The sequence below is a fragment of the Convolutriloba macropyga genome, chromosome 7 (genome assembly GCF_964194025.1).
Source record: "Convolutriloba macropyga chromosome 7, txConMacr16.3, whole genome shotgun sequence".
Lineage (NCBI taxonomy): Eukaryota > Metazoa > Xenacoelomorpha > Acoela > Convolutidae > Convolutriloba > Convolutriloba macropyga.
The window spans coordinates 10,906,009-10,923,145 of NC_134474.1; the positions used below are offsets into that span (position 1 = coordinate 10,906,009).

General features: G+C 37.0%; 1 protein-coding gene across 1 annotated transcript in view; it reads left to right on the forward strand.

Annotated features, from left to right (window-relative positions):
- LOC142342599 (steroid hormone receptor ERR2-like) overlaps positions 1-17,137 on the forward strand; it is a 36,031-nt gene that overhangs the window by 2,378 nt on the left and 16,516 nt on the right. The window contains exons 2-4 of the mRNA XM_075393988.1: positions 1,674-1,884; positions 3,306-3,807; positions 12,737-12,847. Of these exons, the coding sequence (XP_075250103.1) occupies positions 1,674-1,884; positions 3,306-3,807; positions 12,737-12,847 (824 nt within the window). The remainder of the gene's footprint in view (positions 1-1,673; positions 1,885-3,305; positions 3,808-12,736; positions 12,848-17,137) is intronic.

The window sequence follows — 17,137 nt, forward strand, 5'->3', positions numbered from 1 at the left end:
GGGTGCTGTATTTTTTGACGACTCGTGGAGGCGTTATGGTTTTTTGGTTTTTTTTAATAAGTGAGCGAGCAACGAAACCGGAAGTTCAGGGAGTGAATTTTGAAGAGTGGAGCAAATAGAGAGTTCTTATTTTGTTCATACCTTCTTTTGAACGAGTGAGAAATGTAGGTGTGAAAAAATTCCGGTAATCGAGTAATTTTTTTGCTCATGTGCCTATTTGCTGCTGTTTTTTTCTGGTTTTAGTTTTTTTTAAGTCGTCTAACAAGTTACTATAAACACAAAAGTACTATCTAGTCTGTTTTGATGCCTTTGTTTTTGTAAATGAGGGGGATTTAACGCTAATTTAGAGGATTTTTCAACTTTTTGGTGATTTTTAGTCTATTTTTGCTATTGGTCCATAGTTTTGTTTTTCATACATTTAGGCTCTGTTAATTACAAAGCATACAATTTTCTTTTGCTAAAGGTTATCTCTTTCTATAAAATAAGACAAAAAATAGAAATGAGAAGTTTTAAAAAGTTTTTCTTTTCATTTTTTCCCTCTCTTCAAAAATAGATGTTTTACAAGATCATTAACGCTTGGCTTATGTTTTGTGTATAGATTAATAGTTTTCGTTCCATGAAACAACGTTTTCGTTTTTCATTTGTACTTGTTCTATTGGAAAAGTAAATAGAATTTGCCTAATTTTCATGTTAATTCTTTTTGGCAAAATTTTCTTTTTTTGACCTAAAATTGTCGCTTTCTCTGCACTGATGCGTTCTGCAACAAGATATCAGCCATTTGAAAAGCAATTCCCTCAAGGGGATATGACTTGTGTCGTTTCCAGAATTCTTCCTGCTGTGTTGTAAGATCTGTTCACAGATTTGATGATTTTTGAAGTCAATTGAATTAGTGATTTCTGTCACGCCAAAGCAGGAAGTGGAGTGAAAATTGGGTGGTTTTGTGGTGAGACTTTTTTATTCTAATTGTCTATTTGAGTGAGAAAATGGTGTTTGAACAAAAATCTCACTACTGGTTTTTTGTTCACTTGCGGAGAGTTTGACATCGGTTTTTATTTATCAATTTTTTGATCGATTTTTTTCAAGGTTGTTTTTCGAGCCCATTCCTAGTCGTTTTAGGTCTAATTTTTAGTCAATGAAAATTCTGTGAAATGTAGGTCAGGACTTGTCCGGCTATGTTTTTCTGTTTCGTCGTCTGACGCTCCTTTTTCTATTTTCATTAGTTCACACAGCAGAACTTAAAAAGTAAAATGTTCTGAATGACTTCTTCCTCCCACTAACGATTTTTGCCCGCGTGACGTCATTTCTTACTCTCTATAGCAAAAGTTTTAGGTCATTTGCGTTATTACATTTTGATCATACGTGACTTACCTCGCTCAGACTTTTGCGCTTTAAAACTTAAGTTTAATTTGAATTAGTTTAAGGTCAACGGAAGTTGTAAGTGTAATAAGGTCACATAACGAAAAATCTTCTTCGGAGTGATTTCTAACAAGCCTTATTAATTTATTGCTACATGTTTTTTACATCGTAAAACCAGCGTTGATATCTTTTTCGACTTATATCTGTATCTGTTTCTATCTCTATTATGTGGCACCTAAGTCTAATTCTTTCGCAGCTATTCCGGCAATATGCCGGCTATGTTCTATATCCTTCCAACTGCTAAATAATGTTCAAAGGAATGAGATGCGAGTAGGGGAACAGATTGGCATTCCAAATTACTCTCAACAGCAGCAAGTGAACGTGGAATCCATTCAACAACAACAACAACAGCTGGTATCGATGACTCACGTGCCTCACAGCTCAGCATCACCGATGAATTATGGCAGGAATATGCAACCTGGTGGAGGTCGACATCAAATGCATGCGCCTATTGACAGAGCTAACCAGGTTTGATGTGGAATATGTTGGTTTCGGAACCCTGTCATCAATTGAGAATTCTTTGTTTCTACATAATACCCTGCTACTTTGATAATACCAATTGGGCGGGGAGAAAAAAAGTATTTTTATGCCAACTAATGGGTTGATAGCCAAGAGGTAAGGTGGGTGATTAATATGCCAAGGATTGAGAGTTCAATCCCCTGCCTCCGTGAAGCTGTGTGTGAGGATGAGCTATTACTTAACCATAGCTTCAGGTTGACCATAGCCTGACCAGTTTTAGCTGCAATGATGGTACCACGTGAAAGTTTCAGACGCAAAAAAGTGGGCAAAGTCGCCAAAAAGAGCAATGCTGCTCATGAAAATATGCTGTCTGAAATGTGGGCAATAATAAGAAAAAGAGGAGCTGAAAACAGGCTGCTGTGGCTTAATGCTGTTCCGCTGCGACTACGCAAAAACCACAATTAATTATTATTAATAGCCATGAAGCGATAGCGGCTATTATTATGGTTTTTTGTTCACATGAGGCAGTTTCACTTTGATTATTACGGTTTTTTCGATTTTTCGGATCAGATTCTTTTCTTAATGGTTTTCTCAATCCACTCATGGATCATATAAGGACTAGTTTTTTATTTGAGCTAAATTTCCGAATCTAACCCAAAAAGTTTAATGGGTCTATTAAAGGACTGGTGGTCAATCTGTCTATCTTTTTTCTTTAGTTGTTTCAATTCCATGGAAGGCCACAAGCCTCTATCGCGGCGATTTTCCGGCAATCTGCCGGTTATGTTTATTATTATTAAAACGTTATTCGCAGAAAGTCGTCGCGGATCTGTGTTCATATCTCTGCAACTCAGGTATCTCGATGTTCGTACTACGAAAAGCATATTGAATGCTTATTTATTATGTCGGCATTTGTATAATTATGGGTTTAAGTTTTGAAAACACCTCATGTAGCCCAAAGCTCTTTACCTCTCCCAAATGGTTTCTCCTCGTTCAGCCAAAGAGACCAACGACGACCATATGAAACAAAAGGTGGCCAAGGACAGATATCACAGCTGAAGAAACGCGAACCTAAGAAGTCGCAGTTACATGTTACCTGAACAAGAATAGTTGAGAATTGCGGTACCTTTCAAATCCCAAACTTCCCTCATGTTTATATTCTTTCACGGGGTGTTCCCGTACCTATCTATGTTTTCCTATCCAATCGACCAGCTTAACCGAAACCACACTTTTGTTCCTGCAAACTAAAAACAATTTTTTCCAAAGTCTTAGAAAACAGCAGAGTGTTCTTGAAAATTAATGTAAGCAATTACACGAGATATCTTAAACAACGAATCTGAAAAATTTGCAAAATAGCTTAGAGATTTTTTGTCGAGAAAAGCTCTTACAGGTTGAAGATATTGCTATTTATAGCTGTTGGGTTAAACTTTCAGGTGCTTAGTGTCTCATCAACCACCTCTCTATCTCCAGAAAATGAGTACTACCTTCCTCCCAACCCAATGCAGTCTCCACACGAGTATCAGACACAACAGCAACATTCCTCATCATTGCAACAATCAACTGCCAATCAGCTAATATCACCCAGTACCACCAATCAACAACACACAACACAGCAGATCACGATTCCTAAACCTCCAAGGAAAGGCGGCAAACACTCAGGTGCGGGGATCACCCACACTGGGGCGGGTCAACTGGGTTCCGGGGGTCACATGACTGGAACTGGGTTCTGCTCTGTATGTGGCGACAGCGCCTCTGGTCATCATTACGGAGTTTTTTCGTGTGAGGCGTGCAAAGCCTTTTTCAAGAGAACTGTTCAGGGAAATATCGAGTATTCGTGTCCGGCAGAGGATAACTGTGAGATCAGCAAAAATAGAAGAAAGGCCTGTCAAGCGTGCAGGTTCAAAAAGTGTCTGCTTGTGGGAATGATGAAAGAAGGTTTGCTGTTTTCTTCATTTACTTCGCTGAGTTTATTTACTTCGCTATGAGGTTCCAATTTTCTTGTTATTGAGTATCGGCTCTTCGCTCTAAATTCATTGTTGATGCGGTGCAGTTTTTGCAATCTAATTTAGTGTACGTGTTATTTTAATCGCACATTTTAGTTGATTCGACTCATCAGTTGCTAGAAAGCACAAAAAAGCAAGGCATAATTTTTAAAATGTTTATTTTTCAAAACATTTGCAAAAACAGATTTAACTTTTTGATTATAGGCGTAATGCTCATAATTGTTTAATTGCAGCCATTTTTACTTAGGCTGTTATTGATCTCATTGTAGTATTTTTGCACTATTCAAATTAATTAAATTGTATGTTGGTGCCTTTACAAAGAATGAGAAACCAGGTTTTATCAAAAAATTGTTGTGTGTTTCCGAAATGTTGACAGTTTTTTCTAAATGGTTTTCAGTTTATTCCTAGTCATTTTGAGTTCTCATTTTTCATTTGGTCAATGAAAACTTCAAATTGTAGTTCAGGATTCGTCCTGTTGTTTTTATTTCGTTATCCCCATCAATCTATATATTAATTCTAACTCGAATGCTATGTCACCATGTTTAAGCTCCTAATCTTCATGTTTCGGCGTCGCTTAAACATGCAGCCTAGCGTAATGCATGCATGCTATACCATCATGTTTAAGCGCCAATCTTAACAGGTTTTAACGGTCCTTGAACATGCAGCCTAGCGCTTTGCATGCATTTCTTTTGCATGTGATGCGCAATGGTTAACGGCGCTCATATCTACACATGTGCGTGTGTTCTGCGGCTTGGTTTCAGCTTGCGTGTGGGTGATGTGTATTTGTGTGTGCGTGCGTGAGTCCTTGAGTTTGCATTCGGGTGTGCGCGTGCGCGTGTGTGCTTGCACGTAGGCATTCAAATGACCATTTTGCTCTTTTCGGTTTTGGGACGTTCACTTCGTTTTCGAACGTGTGCTTAATTTTCGAACGTTTGCTTGGTTTTCAAACGTTCGATTCGTTTTCGAACGTTCTCCTAACTTGACTACCTACGTCTATATGACTGTGTGTGTGTGCACTTGTGTATGTCAGTTTGAGAATGTGCGTGTTTGTGACCTTCAGCTGAACTGACGTTAACCATGGCATGGAGTACAACCACGGAAATAGGGCATTGATTTTATCCTTGTGTGTTTGCGTGCTTGTTTGCGTGCGTGTGTGTGTGTGTGTGTTCGCGTGCGTGCGCTCGTGTGAGACCTTGAGCCGTTGACATTTAATTGAAGTTAACCATTACATTGAGTTTAAACACTGAGTTGCGTTAGTGCAATACTTATTGTTCTTTTTACATTTTATCTTTCCTAATGCATTGATTCTTGCATATCCAAGATGGTCGACGGTTTGGTATACATCCATTGGTGATCAAAATTAATTAAGGTGGGCAGGTCTGAACTGGTCTTAAGGTTTGTGAAAATTTGCTCAGATTTTTCTCATTGCCTCACTTATCCTGCAATTCAGTTATTTTGCTCGCCTCTCTTCGCTTAACTGTTCTTCGTTTTTCTTCGCTAAAATTAAGTTTTAGAAATTACTGCTTTACCAATAAAAGGACGGCAGCAAAGCTTTAAAGCTGAAATCCAAAATTATGGAGCATCAAATTATGGTTGCTATAGAACGGTTGCAGACGGCGTTAAGTTATCCTTTCTGTCAGTCGAAAAGCCGAGACTCTGATGGAAAGAAACTTAAAAATTTGAGCCCGGCGATGGGAAATCGTCCCGAACTTTTTCTAACTTTCTTTTCTCACCTTTTCTCTTTTTTTATTTCTTTTCTCATTTTCTTTTCTCACTTTCTTTTCTCTTTTTTTTTCTCTTTTTTCTCGCTTTATTTTCTCACTTTCTTCTCTCCCTTTCTTTCTCACTTTCTTTTCATTTCTCTCACTTCTCAATTTCCTCACTTTGTTTTCTCACTCTTTTCTCTATTTGTTTTCTCACCTTCTTTCCTCGCTTTCTTTTCTCACTTTCTTTGTTTTCTGTTCTGACTTTCTTTTCTCGTTATGCTTTATTCATACGTTGGTAAATTCTACCGCGCAACAATTGAGTTAGTTGCGCGTAATCTGTTGCTCTTTTGAGTCAGTATTTAGGTCAATTCTGCTGAAAATGACTTATGCACTCACTCGGATCATATTTTTGAATTTCATCTATGTTGCAATGGTACGATAAGATAACCACCTATAAAATCAGGTATTTTTAGCTAAACCTGATTTTTTAGGTATATTTGATATAGCATTTTTTGCACGAGTTGTTGCCAATTCTGTATTTTGGCAAATTTTGCTCAAGCTTGTCAAGCTCTAAAAAGAAAACAAATAGAGAGTTATTTTGGCTTCTGCTGCCTAGCATATTGTTCTGAAATTAAGGATCGGTCAAAATGTTTTTGCTAAGTTAACTTTTGTTCAAGATCAGCCTTTTTTAGATCATTTCGTCCATTTTTGAACTAAATTATGCCCAAAACACAGCTGATTCTGAAAAAAAATGATCAGCTGGCTATTGGGGCATTGATATCTGGCAAATTGTTCTGGAGCTAGAGTTCTACCATACTTTTGATCTTAAAATTTTTGGCTTAACTTCTGTCGCAAAGTTTTATGGCAGTCCTAATAACCAAAAGAGGGGACATTGTGGCTTCCACTATCAAGTCTTTTGGTCTAAAAAAGAGGTCTACTGTATTTTGGAAAAACCGGCATTTTTGTATTGAAATTGGGGTAAACATGACGCTTTTCAGCTAATAAATGACGCTTTTCAAATTAAGTGAGTTGAGCTTATTTGGGGCCTGAGCAGCCGAGTTTTGCTCTTTTTGCGGTTAAATCACGTTTAGCTCTTCGTCCCATAACTTATGATCTAAAGATCGCTGGCATAATTTTTTTCAACTATTGAAAAAGCTTTACCGGCTTCTATTATTTAGCAATATTAATATGAAATTAAAGCTTTGCCAGATCTTCAGATGATACAGTTATTGATTACAAAACTAGCGTCATATCAGCAGTTCATGTTTTATTTAGTCCTATGTTGATTGTAATTTTTTTCCATTTTAGATTAATTTCGACTAATTTTATATTTTTGCACAATTCTGTTAATTTTGGCAATGATTTTGTGTTGTTTATAACTGCTTAGCCCTATAGCGAGTGCTTTATTACTCATTCTGATTTTTCCTACGATTTTTCTCTTTTCTGGTTTTTACATTCAGTGTGAAGTCAAACTAAACGAGTGATTTCGGTGACGCTAGTACAGTAAAGAGATCATTAGAATGAGTCGTTTCAATGGGCTATTTTTTGCAACTGATTTAATAGTGAAGAGAAATTATTTTTTTTTGAACATATTTTATTTGGGAATTTCCAACTTGCGGAACTTGACTGCTGTTTTCGCCGTTTTTTCGCTGATTGCTATAAATGCTAAAGCCGATGCTTCTTTTGTAATGAGAAAAATGCTATTGTTTGAATGGATCACCGGACAGCAATTTTTTTGTGGCTTTGACTCTATATGCTCTCATAATGTACGTGTCTTTGTTTATAGTTTTATTATTTGATGTATTGTTTTCTTTTCACTTACAGGGAGGAAATAAGCTCGCTTTGAAAATAAGAGTCTCGTTCAACTTTTTGGTTTGATAACTGAGCTCAAAAATTGACAGAAGAATTGAGCTCAACAGGGGTAGGCACAACGGTTGTTTACAGTGGTTTTAGTTTTATTCTGAAGGCTTCTGAACTGTTTTCCTAAACTTCTAGTAAATTTTTGAGTTTTCTTTATTTGCTGTTCTTTTATCATTAACTCCAATAATGAACGGTGCCATTGGGCTTTTTGATGAAGCATGAGCGAAATCATATAATGCTTTTAATCCAAAAATTATGGTTTTCATAGCTTTGACACCATGTATTTTTGTTTTGCTTGTCTCTAGTTTTGAACTTTTCTGTGTTATTATCAGTAATTCTCGACAATAGGGTCCCTGGATTTTCCAAGGAGCCATCAATTGATATATTGCTTGAGGTTAATAGTTGAAGATTTTATGAAATCTGAATCATGGAGTCTTGCTGGCGCATTGGTTTCATTTTGTTGAAATTAAGGATAACGACACCATTTTCTTTTGAGATTGTGATTTTTTACTCTCTCATGGGTTTTTAATTGCTCCGTCTCTTTTTGGCTTTGTCACAGACTGGAAGTCAGACAAAAATTGCTGCTGTTTTGATTTACTGAATACTATGAAATGCTTACTGATTTTGTACTGTTGTTTTGATTTTACAAGGTGCTTCTGCTTCTTTTTACTTTTTTAATTGCTCTCAAACGAAGTTTCTAGCAATTTTATTTGTCCTGTTGGTCTTTTTTAAAGCCATTTTTCGCTTGACCGATACTTCGTCTGACCCATTTGAATTTTTGTCCTTGAAAACGGGATCAGTAGGTAACGCTCCCAGGGCATTAAGTTCTCTTAGAGCCCTAAGCCTTAATCTACTGTAAGACTGCGGCTCACCAAAAGTGTTTTGAGGAGACAATTTAATGGTGTGAAGGGCGGTTCTTAACCTTAATAGTTTGACCTCCTCAGTTACCCGCCATCAGCCCCTCACTATTGCTCCCACCTCCACACTCCCATTTTCCACCCTCTTCCACCTGTCGATTTGAACCCCTCTATCATCTACCCTTCGCAACCCCACACTATCTAGCCTTGCCCCCCACACACTCACAAACCGGTCACCCCCTAATGCTAGCATTCCTAAGTTCCAGCTGGCTACTATCAAAGCCAACCGCTCGCCGGTCGTTTGAGAGCATTTCGCGCGACGTTCGTGAGTTATGTTATATCAAATAGAATAAATGCAGCCATACCATGGCACCTAGCCGAATTGCATTGAATCAAAAAGGATTTCCAACCGGCGGGCCGTTGAGATCATGAGCCGCGATAAGCGGCTTGCTTTTTCCGGATTACAACCTACAGCGCACGGGAGACATATCAGTGAACATTGGTCATTTTTCCCGCTTAATGCTATTAGGATATCCAAACTTTTTAAAAATTTTGACGGCACTGATTCTCGAAAACTTCGAAATAACCTCTTTGAACTTTTTGGTATTTTTTGACCGGTTTTGCGCAAAATTCTTTTTTCTATGTGATAATGAATGTTAATTTCTAAGCATAATGCGATTTGTATGGATAAATTTAATGTTTTTCTGATGCTATTTAATTTCTTTCTAAGTAACGATTTTTCGCTGAATAATGAAACTCTGCTGCTCAATCTGTGCTCTTGACGTCATATGGGGCCGGAAATTTTGGCCTGTCAATTGATAATCATTCTGAGCGCACTTAGTAATTCCTTTTTGAGATGCAAAATTTTAAATAAATTAAATTGGGTTATAAAAGTGGTTATTCATCAAGCTTTGTTTCTTGATCTTTGGTTTGAAAATTGTACAAGACGTGGAATTCAGAATCTTTGTTTTTTGACAAAACTAGATTCTTACTTGACCAAATCGTTCTTTCTGATCGAGAATTTTTGTCCAGAATGTTGCAAGATAACCATTTTTCTGCCAGACTTGCAAAATAACCATTAGTTCTGCCAGAGTCTTACAAGATAACCGTTTTTCTTTCTGAGTCATACAAGGTAAGAATTGTTCTGACCTAAACGTCCGTGGCAGCTTTTTCGTCAGACTATTAAAAATTAGTCAAGTACCGACAGAAAATGCGAAGATGAAAAGTTTTAGTAGCAATTTTACTTTGATAACTGGTTTTAAATCGAGAGCTGCTTTTAGCAGAAAATAATGATAAAATAGAAATTATTACCTTTTAGAGGGTAGTAAAAATTCATTTCAATTTTAATTAATCAAAAAATTTTAAAATGTTAATAAAGAAAGCTGTCCTACAGAGTTTCAATTAATTCGATCAGAGAATAATGTTAAAGAAAATGAATAAAATCCACCAATCAGATCGCAGCATGACCAAAACAAACTCTTTATCTTTGCAAGAATCTTGCAAGACAACAATTTTTCTGGCAGATCTTTCAAAATAACCATTTTTCTGTCGGAATCTTGCAAGATAATCAACTACTCGCCTGGTGATGTTACTGAGTTCAATTTTCGCTCATTCAAGTGAATGAAAAAATTAGCAGAATAATATCGACCTCACTGGTAAGGGTGTTTCCCAATTTCAAAACGAAATCTATAACTGCAAAGCATGATTTACCCTTATTACTGTGACTTTCTATCTCTCCTTGACTTATTATATATTTAGTCCAAGAATGTGGATGGGTGAGCGGGGTGGGATCATCATGTGCGAATGCAACTTACAGTGCCGTTTTGTTTTTATTGATGGTCATAGAGGTCTGTCGCGGCTATTTTTCGGCAATCTGCCGGCTATTGCTCATTTTTTTAAAAAATCAACTAAGCTGAAGCTTCCTATTTTTCGTTCGTCTCTCTAAAAGTAGTTGCCTCCCTGCTTTTCACTAATGTCGGAAAATTACGGCGATTTCTGAGGGATTCTCGAAACTGAACGAGATAAAATTTTTGAAAGCTGAAACCTAGCAAAATTATGGTAAATCGTTACTTTTTTAATGCAATTTTTGAGAATTTTGGTAATTGGTAGAATGAATGAGAGATCATATAGCGCCGAAGTACTTAACTATTTGAAAACCTCGGTAACCTATCGAAAAAGGAACTAATTCAAGCGGGAAATGTTTTCTTAAAATGCCACTTAAAACAATGTTAAGAATAAATCAAGATGTTAATCGGCCGTAATTGGCGGAACGAGCGTCTATTTCAGCTCGCCCATTAAAAAGGGGACTAGAACAAAGAAATTGACCTGTCCTAGAGGGATTGTGTGTGAGAGAGAGAGAAACTAACTGCAAAACGTATTATTATGGTCTAAGTAACTCTATCATTACAGTCTATAGTCTTCAGATATTTCTTCAATATCATCGATACTGTCATGAACTCAAGTTTCAAATGTCGAGAAATTTGCTATCTTGTTAGAAGTCGTTGCTGTTGACTGCAGAGCTAGTTATTCTGTGATATTTTGCCCTTTGATCTTTACTCTTTTGACCGTTTCAAATTTTCGTATATGGGTGGGTGCTCTGTCATTCGCTTCAAGCAGAATTTATGGACTCGCTCAAGTGTACGGTTTTCAGTAATTTCCAAACTTTCAACTATATTTGAAGAAGGTTTTCCTCTATATCCACACTCCTACTTGTTGCTGGAGATAACTAAACTCTCAAATTCGCTGAAAGCTTTATTGCCTCAGGTCTTACCTGAAGCGAGCACAGATAACAAGTAATTCAAGTTTGCCTCAGTCGTTCTGTTTTTGACAGTTTGTTTGCTCGAGGTTTCTTGCGCGAACGACCGTTTGGTCAATGAACTTACAAGAGCGGACAATTTATTGTACTGAATCATGAACAAACAAAGCACAATCTGCTAAGATTGCTTTTTCGCTTTTACTTTCTATTACTATTTGCAAATTCGCGCTGTTATTACTGCGTGCTTTGAGACTTGAGTTTATTGTCCCTTCTTTCTCTACTTGTTTGATTGAAGGTAAGAAGTTAAATTGGGACGGATTGCTTTTAACTTTTTGGGGAAACCTACCTCAACTAATTATGTACATATAAATTTTTTTGAATTTAACCAAAATCTCGGAAATTGAGTAGACAACTGAGCGCTTGAAATAGGTGAGATTTTGTGAAGTTTTCCCGAACAGTACTTAACTGGTTTTTCGTTCAGTCAATTTTGGCCTAGTCATAAAGTTATTGCAGAAAGTTGTAAATGTATAATTAATTGCTCTCAAGCAAATTTTTAGCGAAAATTGTAGTCCTGTTGGTCTTCTTATGCGATTTTTTATACGATCGATTTTTCATCTGACCACTATTCAAGCGACTTGTTCCACGATTGACTTTTTGTGTGTCAAATTGCTCTCATATAGAATTTGAAGCAGCTTAAATTCTTGAGTGACAATTTACTAACAATCGAATGGACAGCTGTCCAAAATTGATCTCATTTTGAAATTTAAATCTTTTCGTGTTTTAAATCTCTTAAAAATCATTTAAGCCCTTTAGTTAATGCCCCCCCCCCCCCTTGTTGGGTAATTTTTCATTTGAGGTGCCAGTCGTCAGAGATCCATCCGTCCTCGAACGTAGAATTTTTTGGATCTTTTCCGTTTGTGCCCCCCCCCCCCCCAGCTTAGTGGGCGCATATTATTTGCACCCCCCAGACGCACGTGCAATATTTTTACATAGTAATTTACTATGTAATGGCACGTGCTCTGTAACTGGGGGCGCATAACGTACTGGGGGGGGGGGGGCACAAACGGAAAAGATCCAATTTTTTATTGCAGTGTGTTCGCGTTCTTCGGTGAAGTTATCGAGTTTAGAAGTTCAGCTTATCAGTGCCATATTTGGAGATTTTGCTGCAATTTGAGATTTCCCAGAGAAGAGATATACAGTATATAAAGATATAGTTGTTAATGTATATAATAGTTGTTAATTGCTCTCGAAAGAATTTTGAAGAAATTATTGTTAAAGTTGGTCTTGTTATTTGTTATTGTTGGCTTTTTTTAGCTGAAGCAATTTTGTTCATGACTTGAATTTTGACTTCTTTCTTTTCGAACTTTTACTTTTTTGAAAGTTTACTTTAGTTTTCGAACGTTGGACTTTAATTGTAGCTTAGTTTGTAATGTATAGTAATTAGGAACTGCTGTTAATAATCAAGAGGTGAAAAGGTCAATCTGATAGTTTTTATCCCATATAAGTCTCTCCTGCCTATCTAGACTACAAATCAACCACCTAACTATCAACCCCAACCCCCCCCCCCAACCAACCATCCTAGATTAAAGCTCACACTAGTCATTCGAGAGCAATTCTTCTGACGTTAGTCAGTTATGTTTTATTTTGCTCTATGGCTACTAGAAGTTTTTGCTCATCTTTTAGGCGTCAGACCTGACCGTGTTCGTGGAGGTAGACAGAAGTACCACGCTAACCCTGTCCGATCTCTACTGGACCCGACCCTCACATCGAGCAATGTGCCCAGCGAAGTACAAGGTAATATAGCTGGATTTCTGGTGGCGAACTATTGAATTTTGAAAGAGTTTACTTTAGTAGAGGAAACTTAAAGGCACGCACGTGTACTGGAAAAAGCACCTAAATATGACGCAACTTAAACTTTTGGAACCAGCTAATTAGGACCGTTGCAATTCAACAACATGTAATAGAACTAATAAAAGATCATACAAATTATGCTTTTCAAAGGCTTTCGTAAATAAAAATTTTCCACATACGTTATGAAATTTTAGCTCATTTTGTAAAACCGAGTTATGTATTCAGTCAGAGTCTGAACTGAGTTATTGTATAGCCAATTTTAATATTATTAACCTACTATCGATAGGCGAACAGCACTAGTGGCTTCCTTTTTCGAACTAAAAACTACCAGAATGCACACCAGAGGAAAGTCAATGTCAAGATTTTTTTTTAAAAAGGCGTCCGATCGTGGCCCTGAAGCAACAATTTAGCAAAGTACACAACGTGCGAAAAGTAAAGCAGAGTTTGGACACAAGTTTGAACAGGCAAAGAGAGGAAAATTAATTGCTGCACATTGTTGGCCATGTTACAAAAGTCGATTTCTGCTGTAATTTTTATAGCTGCGAAGCTGTTAACTAAGCGGAACAATATTGCGGTGTCCTTGGTTTTTTACAGTTCAAAGAATTTGAATTGTAATGGGGCGCTGTCTTTTTTTTAAGATCTGCTCACACATTTTCATGATTTTTGAAGTCAAATTGGATTAGTGATTTTGGTCACGCCGAAGCAGGAAATGGAGCGAAAAAGCGAGTGCTTTTGCGGCGTAAAATTTTTTCGCTCTAATTTTGAAGTAGAATGATAAAACGGTGTTTGAACAAAAATTCGTTTTCTCGCTAGTGGTTTTTTTGTTCACATGCGACAATTTCACTTCGATTTTTACTGTTTTTTTTTCGATTTTTAGGATCGATTTTTTTCTAAATGGTTTCCAATCCATTCATAGTTCATTCTAGGCTTAGTTTTTTGTCTGAACTAAATTTCCATTTCTCGCTAGTGGTTTTTTGACATTGATATTCTGTTTTTTAATCTGATATTTTTGAGAAACGGTTTTCCCAATTCACTCATAGTCCCTTCTAAGTCTAGTTTGTTGTTCAGCCCATGAAAATTTTTTCAAGTGTAAGTGGACTTGTCCTGCCAGGTATTTTTGTTTCGTCGCTTATAGCTGCGAAGCTGTAAGCTGTGAGGAGCCATATTGCGATGCTCTTGGTTTTTTTGTTTCGTCGTCTGACGCTCTTTTTCGTTTTACATTTGTTCACACAGCAAAGCTGAAAAAGTCTGAATTAGTTTTTCTGAATGACTTTTTCTGAATTTTCTGAATTACTTCTTCCTCTCAGTAACGGCGCGCGTGACGTCATTTCTCATTCTCTCTCTAGCAAAGGTTTTAAGTTCATTTGCGTGGTTAGAGTTTGATCATACGTTAGTTACCTCACTCAAAAAAGTGACTTTTGCACTTTAAAACTTTAAAAGTTTATTTTGAATTAGTTTAAGGTCAAAAAACTCATATTTGCAGTAAACTTCCTTTATAAAAGGCTTCTGTGGAATGATTTTTAACAAGCTTAATTAATTCATCGCTAAAAGTGCTTCTACCTAGCTTTTTGAGCGGTGTCGATTTTTTTTTCAATTTAGATCTATCTTTTTCTATCTCTATTATACGGCACGCAAGTCTATTCTTTCGCAGCTATTCCGGCAATCTGCCGGCTATGTTTAAAATTTAGATTTTGTGGTAATTTGATGGAAATAAACGCTAATATGCTTAAAATTGGTTTCTCGTGAAATTTGCTAATCTCCCCGGATAACCTGTTGCAATATGCCCTTATTTTTAGACAATTCGGCCTTCGCATTTTGCTATATCATGCGTAATTAATTGCTCTCAAACGTGACATGTGTAATTTGAGTGTGAGTTTTTGCACAGGCAACTTTTCGTCGAATCATTTTTACTTGTCCGCAAAAACGGGATAAACAAGTGACGCCCAGTGGGCATTAAGTGTTCGGCGAGGCCCTTCATTTAAGCTAAGGCTGGCCTCCATAAACTGTAGCCAGCTTCTGACGAAGCCAACCGCTCTGGGCAATTCAAGTTTTTAGTTTTGTCATAGAAAATTCTTGGAAATGTAATTCAGAAACTGTCTAGTTATATTTTATAGTTTGTTCTGTGCATCATTTTTCATTGCGATTCGGAACACGTTGATTACATCACATCAGCTAGTATTACAGTTGCTACTTTTTTAAAAAATTTTCTAGGGACCTTCAAAACTTGATAGCGTTGACCCTCGATTTATTGAATGTTTTCAGTCCACTGAGTTCCAGGACTCCCTGAAGCAACAATTAAGCAAAGTACACAACGTGCGAAAAGTAAAGCAGAGTTTGGACACAAGTTTGAACAGGCAAAGAGAAGAAAATTAATTGGTGCACATTGTTGGCCATGTTACAAAAGTCGATTTCTGCTGTAATTTTTATAGCTGCTAAGCTGTTAACTAAGCGGAACAATATTGCGGTGTCCTTGGTTTTTTACAGTTCAAAGAATTTGAATTGTAATGGGGCGCTGTCTTTTTTTTAAGATCTGCTCACACATTTTCATGATTTTTGAAGTCAAATTGGATTAGTGATTTTGGTCACGCCGAAGCAGGAAATGGAGCGAAAAAGCGAGTGCTTTTGCGGCGTAAAATTTTTTCGCTCTAATTTTGAAGTAGAATGATAAAACGGTGTTTGAACAAAAATTCGTTTTCTCGCTAGTGGTTTTTTTGTTCACATGCGACAATTTCACTTCGATTTTTACTGTTTTTTTCGATTTTTTTTCTAAATGGTTTTTTCCAATCCATTCATAGTTCCTTCTAGGCTTAGTTTTTTGTCTGAACTAAATTTCCATTTCTCGCTAGTGGTTTTTTGACATTGATATTCTGTTTTTTAATCTGATATTTTTGAGAAACGGTTTTTCCAATTCACTCATAGTCCCTTCTAAGTCTAGTTTGTTGTTCAGCCCATGAAAATTTTTTCAAGTGTAATTGGACTTGTCCTGCTATGTATTTTTGTTTCGTCGCTTATAGCTGCGAAGCTGTGAGGAGCCATATTGCGGTGCTCTTGGTTTTTTTTGTTTCGTCGTCTGACGCTCTTTTTCGTTTTACATTTGTTCACACAGCAAAGCTGAAAAAGTCTGAATTAGTTTTTCTGAATGACTTTTTCTGAATGTTCGGAATTACTTCTTCCTCTCAGTAACGGCGCGCGTGACGTCATTTCTCATTCTCTCTCTAGCAAAGGTTTTAAGTTCATTTGCGTGATTAGAGTTCGATCATACGTTAGTTACCTCACTCAAAAAAGTGACTTTTGCACTTTAAAACTTAAGTTTAATTTGAATTAGTTTAAGGTCAAAAAACTCATATTTGCAGTAAACTTCCCTTATAAAAGTCTTCTGTGGAATGATTTTTAACAAGCTTAATTAATTCATCGCTAAAAGTGCTTCTACCTAGCTTTTTGAGCGGTGTCGATTTTTTTTCAATTTAGATCTGTATCTATTTCTATCTCTTTTATACGGCACGCAAGTCTATTCTTTCGCAGCTATTCCGGCAATCTGCCGGCTATGTTTAAAACTTAGATTTTGTGGTAATCTGATGGAAATAAACGCTAAAATGCTTAAAATTGGTTTCTCGTGAAATTTGCTAATCTCCCCGGATAACCTGTTGCAATATGCCCTTATTTTTTAGACAATTCGGCCTTTGCATTTTGCTATATCATGCGTAATTAATTGCTCTCAAACGTGACATGTGTAATTTGAGTGTGAGTTTTTGCACTGGCAATTTTTCGTCGAACCCGTTTTACTTGTCCGCAAAAACGGGATAAACAAGTGACGCCCAGTGGGCATTAAGTGTTCGGCGAGGCCCTTCAATTAAGCTAAAGCTGGCCTCCATAAACTGTAGCCAGCTTCTGACGAAGCCAACTGCTCGCCGGTCGTTTGAGGTCAATTCGCCCGACGTTAGTCGGTTATGTTTTTATCGTCATCAATCTTTTCTATGCGACGAGGCTTTGCACTTTTTGATCCATGTATTGATCGCTGTTTGCCGATGCTTTTCACAGTCCTTTTCTGGGCAATTCAAGTTTTTAGTTTTGTCGATCGTGGCCCTGAAGCAACAATTTAGCAAAGTACACAACGTGCGAAAAGTAAAGCAGAGTTTGGACACAAGTTTGAACAGGCAAAGAGAAGAAAATTAATTGCTGCACATTGTTGGCCATCTTACAAAAGTCGATTTCTGCTGTAATTTTTATAGCTGC